This window comes from Beta vulgaris, chromosome 7 (assembly GCF_026745355.1).
Source record: "Beta vulgaris subsp. vulgaris cultivar EL10 chromosome 7, EL10.2, whole genome shotgun sequence".
In the NCBI taxonomy this organism is placed as follows: Eukaryota; Viridiplantae; Streptophyta; class Magnoliopsida; order Caryophyllales; family Amaranthaceae; genus Beta; species Beta vulgaris.
Genome location: NC_079208.1, coordinates 25,129,266 through 25,139,640, shown reverse-complemented (window position 1 = coordinate 25,139,640; position 10,375 = coordinate 25,129,266). Strand labels below are relative to the sequence as shown.

At 34.8% G+C, this 10,375-nt stretch overlaps 1 protein-coding gene across 2 annotated transcripts; it reads left to right on the top strand.

Moving 5' to 3' along the window:
* Positions 1–7,148: 7,148 nt before the first annotated feature.
* LOC125491635 (uncharacterized) lies at positions 7,149–9,990 on the top strand. 2 transcript variants are annotated; one of them, XM_048633698.2, is made up of 4 exons: positions 9,029–9,109; positions 9,269–9,371; positions 9,439–9,531; positions 9,631–9,989. In XM_048633698.2, the coding sequence occupies exons 1-4, from the start codon at positions 9,059–9,061 to the stop codon at positions 9,708–9,710; spliced, it is 327 nt and encodes a 108-aa protein (XP_048489655.1). In that variant the 5' UTR covers positions 9,029–9,058; the 3' UTR covers positions 9,711–9,989. The 2 variants fall into 2 exon arrangements, 1 of the variants encoding a protein (XP_048489655.1); XR_008970460.1 differs by lacking the exon at positions 9,029–9,109 and adding an exon at positions 7,149–7,370 and having other exon boundaries at positions 9,269–9,531; positions 9,631–9,990.
* Positions 9,991–10,375: the final 385 nt, after the last annotated feature.

Below are 10,375 nucleotides of genomic sequence, written 5' to 3'. Positions count from 1 at the left end.
TAAGCCACTACTGTTTTCCTGTAAAAAAAAAAAAAAAAATTAAAATAATTGAAAACACACTAGATCGGTAAAACGTAACAACATAAAAAATGGAAACAATTTATTCCAAAAATATAACTGAAAATTAAGATAAAATAAAAAAAATTAATTTAAGTCACTAAAAAAAACAAAAAAAAAAATATACAAAATCATAAACATGATGTCTAAAGTAAAAAAAAAAATAAAAAATACAAACACAGCAGTAGAACTCTGAGCGTCGGAGAAGAAACACCGATGAAGGAGAAGAAAGGCTGGAATTCATTATTCATCTTTGTCTTAATAGAAAGGTCGAGCAAAGAATAGTTGGTCTTCATCTCCGTCGCAGTAGAACTGAGCGTCGGAATTAAAACGATTCACGATGGAGTTATGGTCTTCGCCTCGTGAACGACCGACGAAGGATAAGAAAGGCCGAAGAAGGAGAATAAACACCAACGAAGGAGAAGAACGACGAGGAGGAAGAACGATGAGAGAAGATAAAAGACGAGATGAGTGAGATGAAATTCTAGCAAGACAAACGGATTTTACTTTTCCACATCGAAAAAAAATGAGAAACAAGGAAGTTCAGTACGTCGACGACTGGTAGAGAAAATGGTGAAGTTGATGATGAGAGTGGCGAAAATGGTGCTCGTTGGTTGAGAAGATGGAAGAGAGATAATAATGAAAATGGTGCTCATTGGTTGAAGGTGAAAATTCTCGTTGAAGAGGAATCAGAGTGCGAAGGCTAAAAGTAAGAGAGGAGAGAGAAGAGAGAGAAGAAGTGCGAAGGCTAAAACGGTTGTGAATAGAGTGAACCCTTACTACTATAAATATGTGCAAAAGTATCACTTATGAGAGACGTCGTTAATGATATAAGTGATTATTAAGCAAAAAAAACCTAATTTATTCGATAAGTGGTCTGTTATAACATGATAAGGGAGAATTTTGCTTTTAAAAGGTGCTTTTTTTGAACCTTATCAAAAGTTTTCAATAATAAAGAAACCACTTATTCCTATTAAGTGGTGATTTTGATTTTATATCTTTTTCTAAAAAAATTCCATATATACATGTACGTATTTTCAGGTAGTCAATAATAACTATATTACAAATTATTAGTTAAAACAAACACACAAACATTTGTGACCCACTAGCAGTTCCTTACATCTATCTTTATTCTAAAAAGGTAAAACCCTAAATATACTACTCTTTACTTAATTTTACTTCTATTGTTTACGTGTATTACACCATTATTAGCAAATTAAAGCCAAAACCCAAAAGTAGTTTCTCGTCTCGCTCCCTCCAACACCCGATAGAATAGTGTACAGTGCATGCACACCCGCTTGAATTTTGCGCCAAAATTCATTCGTTGGTAACCGTCGTATTAGCTATGAACTTGCCGGTCAATTTGTCTGCCAGTGGAGTCGTCTTTGTCGTCCAATTATGTCTTTGCCAACATCTTAATTTCGTTCGCCATCATTCCATTACCACCAGCACGTCACAACGACGCCACCATCGCGCTACACCCTGTGTCATCAGTATCTTGGTAATAAACTATGTTGACCCTTGAGTTTTGAGGATGACCTAACCACAAAAGACATAGCATATTTTATTTATGTTATTGCAAGGTAATTCATGCTCGAGCAAAGAGAATACTTGATTGAAGATTAAAATGGAGAATTAATCAAAGGTCAAAGTAAAGATGTTCGAGTGATGAAGAATCAAGCATGGAATGAAGATTAGAATACATTAGGGTGTATTTATTATCTTCATGTTAAGGTTGAGTAAAAGCTTAATTAAGTTCGTGGTGCATTTTCAAATGAACTTGGTTATGTTCCCATGATAGGAACAGACCTGACACTATAGGAACAAGGTTAGGGAACAAGACTTAAAACTGGTTAGGAACACCTAAGAGTCTCTAAACTTGTGCGCCTAACTCAATGTATGCGCCCAATATGTTAGTTAGAGTTTTTAGGGTTGTTTTAACTAAGATCCACTATTTTAGGAATTTAGTTTAAGTTTGTTAGGAAAAAGATTTTAAAAAGATTTTCTGATTTTATATAACCGATTTTCAAATCTTATCTTTTTATCTTTTATCTTTTATATTTTATTTAAAAGATTTTGTTTTCAAAAAATAATATCTTTCTGGTTTTAAAAGATGTTGGTTTTAAAATACAAAACTGTTTTTCGTTTTAATTAAAGTTATTTTAAAAAGATATTTTCCTAAAAACTAGCTAAAGTAAATAATTTATTTATTTCCTAAAAATTAGAATACACGACTAAAGCTACTGCTACACGATTTTTGTAGTTTGTGGATTTAGTGGCTTAGTTAATTATCCTCCAAGTACTTGATTAATTTTAATTATTCATAAAGGTTTGTAAAACCATGTAATATGTTACTGCTTCTCTTATGAAGTGAAGAAGTGGGTTAGTGGATTATTTACTTGTCATGGAATATTTAATTTATTTAATTAATCAATTAAAATCATGAGGATCATGTGATAATGGTGTAATTATTGGAGAACATGTCTTGTCTTAATTGTCTATAAATAGGCGCATAAATTCTTTGAACAATTTGTGTCTGACTTAGCTAATTTGTCTTAGTTATCTAAAAGAGTCAGTGCCTTTTCCTTAAGAGAATTCATACTTACATTAATCGAGTTTATTACTCTTCCATTGTTTTACAAAGTGTATTTTTGAGAAAAGGGTTTGAGTGAACTCTTGTAAGTGTGAGAAGCTTTGAGTGAAGCAAGAGAAAGAGAAAGAGTAAGGAACTTCTAGTGAAGTTTGAGAGGAACGTCAGTTGTGGGAACTGTCGTTGGGAACTTGAGCTGAGTGACTTAAGTTGAGAATCGAGAGAAAAGTAATAGGTTGTAATCAGAGTTGTTTTGGCCTATTATAGTGGAAAGTTTTTTTTAAAATCCCTTGTGGTCGAGGTTGTTTCTTCCTACTAGGCCTTGGAAGTTTTTCCTCGCTAAATCTCTCTTGTTCCCATTGTTTGTTCCTAAATTAACTTTTAATTCCGCAAAAAGTATAGCTTATTCTCTCACTATAATTCACCCCCCTCTTATAGTGCTCATATTATACAACAAACTAATCAATTGCCTTACAAGAAAGGTCCTAAGGAGCCTTCCTAGGGATCGATGGATGGCTAAGGTGACTGCCTCACAAGAAACTAAGGACTTTACGAAGTTCGATCTGGAACAACTTGTTGGTTCCCTTATGACTCATGAGCTGCAATTGGACAATGAGAATGGAGAAATGTCCAAGCAAAAATCAATTGCCTTAAAAGCAGATGAAAGTGAAGACTCAGAAACTGATGAAGAGGAATCCGCTCTCATGGTCCAAAAATTCAAAAGAATGTTTAGGAACATGAAGAATGGAGACTAGTAAGAATAAGAAATATTCTAACAAACTTTTTTGTCATAAGTGTGGCAGCTCTGAGCACTTTATCAAGGAATGTCCCCAATGGGAACAAGAAAAGGGCAAAGGAAGGGAACAAAACAAAGATAGGAACAAGGAATACAAAATTTCCTATACTCGATCTGACATGAAGAAAGCTATGGTTGCTGCATAAGGAGACTCTGACTCCGAAGAAGAAGATAATCCTCAACCAAATGAGGAGACTGAAAACTTCTGTCTTATGGCTCTTGACAATTCCGAATCTGATGAAGAGACTGAATCTCTTGTGGCAAGTCTAGACACTATCAAAACTCGTCTTAATTCTTTAAGTAAAGAAAAGTTATTTGAGTTTATTGTTGACGCTGTTAATGATTGCAAAGATGATACTATTAAACTAAAACAATGTCAACATGCTTTAATAGTTGCGAAGGAACATACCTCTTGGCTTAAAAGTATACGAATAGATATTGAGAAAATCTTTTTCGAGTTGTTTGACAAAAATCTTAAATTAAAAGAGGATTTCGAAAATCTTAAAAATGAGAATTACTTGTTAAGCCTTGAGTTATCACAATTAAAATATTTTGTTCCTGAAGTAAGTTCCTTTGACATTAAGTCAGTTCCCTTGCAAAGTTTCAAATCTGAAATAAACGAATTGAAAAATCATGTTTCATTTTTGGAAATAGAATACAATGAACTTGTAGGGGAACTGCACTTAATGAGAATGAAAATAAAATGCTACCTATACCAAATTGGATTAAGAACCCTCAAACAAAACGAACCGAAGGTCTTGGTTTTAATCACAAAAAGAAATTTGAAAAACCTAAAAAGAGAGTTGATTTACCAAGCGATAAAGTTTGTATGTTTTGTGGGAACACTGGTCACTATAGGAAATCTTGTCCCAAAAGACTTGGTCGCATTAATGAGAACTTGGAAACAAGTAGAGTAACTTGGAAAAAGAAATCTATTGTTCTTGAAGGAAAGGAACCCAAGAAAGATTGAGTCCCTAACTCTAACAATTAGTTTTCTTGCAGGTTGGAGTGAGGGGGAACAACACATGCTACCTAGACAGTGGTTGTTCTAAGCATATGACTAGAGATAAATCAAGATTTCTCTCACTCTCAACCTATAATGGTGGAAGTGTGACTTTTGGTGACAACAAGAAAGGTAACATAGTTGCCATGGGCAAAGTTGGTAAGTCATCGTCACATTCCATAGATAACGTTTTTCTAGTTGATGGTTTAAAGCATAATTTGTTGAGTATTTCCCAATTTTGTGATAAAGGGAACTGTGTGAAGTTTAATAGTGAAAAATGTTTAATTGTCAACAATAACACAAAGGATGTCGTTTTGGAAGGAACAAGAAAAGGGAACACATATGTTGTGGATCTAAACTTGTTCCCAAAAACAAGTTTACATGCCTTAGTGTTATTGATGATGATTCATTTTTATGGCAATGTCTAGGTCATGTAGCTTTTCTTGCTTGACAAACTTCGTTCTAAAGAACTAGTTTTAGGTTTACCTTCAATTAAGTTTCATTTGGATCATGTTTGTGATGCGTGCGCTAAAGGTAAGCATGTTAGATCCTCTTTCAAGTCCAAAAATGTGGTAAGTACCACAAGACCATTAGAGTTAATTCATATGGATTTATGTGGACCTATGAATATACAAAGTAGGAGTGGCAAGAAATATGTGTTGGTTATTGTAGATGACTTCTATAGATTTACATGGGTATTTTCCTTTCTAGCAAGGACGAGGCTTATGATGAGTTCCTTGTCTTTGCAAAGAAAGTTCAAAATTTGAGTTGTCAAAAATTGCTACACCTTAGATCCGACCATGACAAAGAATTTGAGAACTTTAAGTTTGATGATGACTTTATTAGAGACAATGGCTTAGATGACAATTTCTCCGCCCCTAGAACACCTCAACAAAATGGTGTTGGTGAAAGGAAGAATAGAACATTAGAAGAAATGGTTAGGACTATGTTGATAGCTAGTGGTCTTCCTATTAACTTTTGGGCCGAAGCTGTGAATACTGCTTGTCACATTATAAATCGTGCCATGGTGAGACCTTTATCAAATAAAACTCCTTATGAGCTGTATTTTGGTAAAAAGCCCAATATTACATATTTCAGAACATTTGGATGTAAATGTTTTGTTCATAATAATGGGAAACAAAATCTTGAAAAATTTGATGCTAGAAGTGATGAAGCTGTATTCTTAGGATACTCTTCTAGTACCAAAGCTTATAGAGTTTATAATAAAAGGTCTATGTGTGTAGAAGAAAGTGTGCATGTTATTTTTGATGAAACAGATAAATTTGATGCAAGCACACAGGTTGATGATGACTTCGAAATAGGATTGGCAAAAGATCAAAGTCTTATTGATGAGACTTTGGAAGACGAAGTCATGAGAATAAAGCCTAGGGAACAGCATCCTGTTCTTGTTCCCAATGAAGGAGAAGAAGAACTAGGTGAGGATACACAAGTGAATGAATCCACTATTGTTGAACCTGGTTCCCAAGCACTAGTGTAAAAAACAGCTTTTGCTACTTATCAAATGCTTTGGTTGATTAATCAACCCGAGCATTTGTGATACAAATGCTCGTGTTGATTAGTCAACCGGAGCATTTTATACCAAATGCTCCGGTTGACTAATCAACACAAGCATTTGTGATTCAAGTGCTCGGGTTGATCAACGGAGCATTTGTGATAGATAAAGGCGAGTTATTTCTAATGTTATCAAATATTACTCGTCCCAAATTAAAGCCCACTTCTCAATTCAGTTATCACTCCTAAGTCGCCTCTCCCTCCCAACTCCCAAGTCCTTCGCATCCTCCACCACTAAGCCGTCCTCCGTCGTCCCTCCCTCCCTCCGCCGGATTTCAATTGGAACTCGCTTCGCACAAGTCCCTGGCCGCCGTTCGAAGTTTGCCGCAGTTCGAAGTCCCTGGCCATTGCTGCTTCCACCACAATTCAGGTTCAATCGAGTTCGAAGTCTGCCGCCGTTGCTGCTTCCACCAATCTATTGACTCAAATCTTTAGCCTATTGTTGTTATTTTTCTTATTATTGTCTACACCTATTCATCCTTTACAGCAAGCATTTTTCAAACAATTTTATGGGTCAGTGACGGAATCAGATTACTTCACTATGCGAATGGGCTTCATCATGGTAATTCTTCATTATATTTTCCTCTCTTCCCTCAAAGTTTGGTAATAATTGCTTTACTCAGTTAGGCCAAAATCAACTTACTCAGAAGTTGAGAAAAATATCTCGCATTTTTTTCAATATAGTGACAGTTCATATTTTTCTAAATATGTTGTTACTTTACGAATGATGGCAATGAAATAGTATTCACATAATTTTTACAGCATTATATTGTATTCTTACTTATGAAAGGTTGATACAATGTGATTAATTATTTTCAATGTATGAAAGAATATATACTAGTAGAAGTAATTAACTAATTTTGCTTTTGACAGACACATTGTAGGAGTCATACAAAATTCAATTCAACGTTCACCGGCCGCAGTTCAATCGAGCATTTGATCCCTCAGGTTTCTTTCTTTCTCTCTCCAAAAATTTATGTTAAACACCCTAATTTAGCAATTTTCAATGTGCTTCTATTGCGCCTAGTTTGCATAATTCATTAAATGTATTTGCGACTTGTTCCTCTGATTTTTTTTTTATATAAATGCAAGTATTCATGACAAGAGTAAATTTTTAGTCTCTATAATTGTTGCCAATTTTGTTGATTATGGGGGATTTGAATTAGAGTGTTTTTCATGAACTAGGCAAGACTTTCTACTTATTAGCTTAAAGCTGGAGCTTTGTTTTACAAGCAAGTAATCAAGCATCCGATTGAGTCAGTTTCATGTTGATGTGGGGATGGAGCGGATCATTTCTCTTTCTAAAATCAAATGCATTATAGGTCTTGGGCTGCCAGCCTGCCAACGTTAAGGTTAGCTTTCTTGATTGTATACTACTTAGAAACTCTCTTTACTGAATTTCACTTTTTGATTATGCTCCGATTTCAATTGATTTTTGTTTTCATGTAATGTCGGTGAATATGCCGTCTTTTTTCTCTGTTGTTTCCCATTTTAGCCACTGCCAGCAAGCACATCGACTAATTAGCTAGAGTTGCTACGATCAACAACGAGCAACATGAATCACTCTAGCTTTAGTTTTTATTAGATTTATTTAAGCTTCTTTTATGCCATCAGCATCATTAAAATTCAATACACAGATTTCTACTTCACAAATTTATCCAAATAGATACAGATAAGTGGTTTATGGCTTATGCTGTAATTAGTTTAAACACTGATGTTATAGAAAACCTTTGTCAATCCCTTCTTTGATCGGATTCGTGATATCTGCAACATAATTAAACAAAAAAAGTTAACTGATCTTCAACTAAAAATCTGGTAACTCCTGTCATAGACAAATAATACTTTGTTACAGCATTAAGGTATGGAAGCAGTTTAATGTATTTGATCGGAAATTGAGCGAATGGCTCTTATTAGACAAAAAATACTCTTTGTTACAGCATTGAACTTGCTTGCTTGTAAAACAAAGCTCCTTCTCATGTTGAATTTTTGCAAAAGAGTAGAAACTCTAGCTAATTAGTCGATGTGCTTGCTGGCATTCCAAACTTATTAGAGCTGAGACTTACTCTATAATGTGAAGTGAACACACCTTAGTTGTCTGGTTAGTTTAGTACAGTTAGTATATTTCTAGTTATTTATTTTTTGGCATTCTCAATTTTGAGTTTTAATTTCTCTATGATTGATGATTCTTGTACTGCAATGTGGTGGATGTCTTATGTCTCAGGATTGCCTTACCACTAGCATTTTTTTATCATACTCAAAGCTCCAATATCTACATATTGAGTAGTTATTATATGAACTATTTGGTACTTTTGGTGCCTAAATTGTAATGTTATGGTAAGGATCATCTACCTCATGAGTCATTCCTAGTATATACTACCTCCGTTTCTTAATAAGTGCAACATTTCCCTTATTTGGAATAGTCACAATAAGTGCAACCAAGCTCAAAATGGTAAAAAAAGTTCAATATTATTACAAATATGCCACCAAAAAGCAAGAGGGGACCACAACTTTTTTGTTTCATCACTTGAATTACTCTACTTTATTGTGGTCCAAACTTTATCTCTCTACATTCCATGGTATTCCCCCACTTTCTCTATGTTGCACTTATTAAGAAACGGAGGAAGTAATTACTAAATGAGAATTATAGTTAATAGTGAGCTAATGTATTACACCTCGTCCGTCTCTAAGTTTTATTAAAGGAAGTTATTAGTGGAACTAAGAAAGGAAGTTGTTAGTGATATGTTGATGCTGAGGCTGCATGACTTTCAACAGACATTCTGACATAGGTGGTAGCCTTGACTTAAGATACCAATCATCTGTTCCATCATCTGTCCTCCCAATCAGTTTTCCATTTTGTCTGTGATGAAGTGCGAAGTTGCTTAATAGTTACTTCTGTCAATCTAGATGTTATTTCTCTAGTTGTGTTGTGCTTAAATTGTTCAACCTTGGACAGGGATGACAGTCAAACTATCAACCTTGCTAAGGTATGGAAGATGATATGTACAGCTTTAGTATTGAACAGACTCGTCTGACCCTTTATATGACTGCAATTGCATCTCTCTCGAATTTGGTACAAAAACCCATTGTAAAGGTGATTTTGTCCCGGCTGAGTATCAACTTTTCATGAGTACTTTGTGTAATGTCTGGTTGTGTACCATATCTTTTGTTACTAGGACTCCCCTAACGGTGGAAAATAAATGTCCACGATTTTTATTGATTTGGCTGATAGGCTCTTGCCTACCATGTTCAGGTATTCCCACAAAATGGCCTAGAAATTCAACTATCTGGCTCCGGTGCTTCTGGAAATTCACCAACAACTTTATCACCAGCTGTTTTGACTGTAGACTGGACATGTATGGCTGCAGCTGATGTGTTTTTACCTATTGAGGTGAAGTAGTATCTTAACTTTTGAATTTACAGGTAAAAAGGCACGAAAAACACCTTATGAAGTGGAAATCACTATTCCCGTGGAGAATTATGAGCCAGTGAAGTTTACTCTCACAAAAATGTGCGGTAAGTAACTTTATTCAGTAGTGGTATGCATTTATAAGGAGCAGTCCCCCATCATTTTAAAATGCCAAACTTCTTTTTTCCAATAATGAAATTTTGCAGATCATAGACAAGATGATGGGAAGGAGGCAAGAAAAGGATGGGCTATATTTGGGATAATATCCTGCATGTGGGGAATTTAATGTTTCTAAATAATAGCTTTATCATTTTGGTAGTTTATTTTCTTTAGATGCTGCCAGTGTGTAGCAATTGCATGTTGCTTCCAGTCCACTTCCAAACGATTTACCCTCCGTCTTATCTTCTACCTTCATAATCTCACTTGCTGAAAACTCAGATAACGAAACAAATATACAGTATGACTCATCCCTTCCAGTTTGCCAATTACTATGCACTATTTAACCTGTTTTATGTGCTTATACTTGAAAGAAAAGATTGCTTTCTTTGCCTTTTTATTTTCTGTTGCATTCCCGTCTTTATGAGTTTCCGTTTTCTCCTGTTAAGAGCATTTGTTCTTTATCTGGTTACTTCTGGTTCCTTCTCTAATAAAGAAGCATGGTAGTAGTGGACATTGTGGACTAGTAGGATATGTGGTAAGTGCCAATGTATGCACCCACAATTACACATAGTGTATTAGTGTATCTTGAGCATAAGAAAAAGCAGTTCAGCATCTTACATGTTTTCATTATCATTAAGTAGCTATTTAACTATTGTAGCTTGTTATTTCCATTTTGGAGTATCATTTAATATTTGAATTTCATTCCTTATATAGATAACTCTTTCTGATTTAAGGGCTTTGTTTTTGGGCTTCTATGGCCTAATTTCTCTGCTAGGTTCATGCTTGTTGCTC

Bases quoted from the DNA above. Each gene is read 5' to 3' on its own strand.
- LOC125491635 (XM_048633698.2), top strand. From the start codon at position 9,059: ATGACTGCAATTGCATCTCTCTCGAATTTGGTACAAAAACCCATTGTA. The intron at 9,110-9,268 runs GTGATTTTGTCC...TACCATGTTCAG, and splicing joins TACAAAAACCCATTGTAAAG to GTATTCCCACAAAATGGCCT. The intron at 9,372-9,438 runs GTATGGCTGCAG...TTGAATTTACAG, and splicing joins TTTGACTGTAGACTGGACAT to GTAAAAAGGCACGAAAAACA.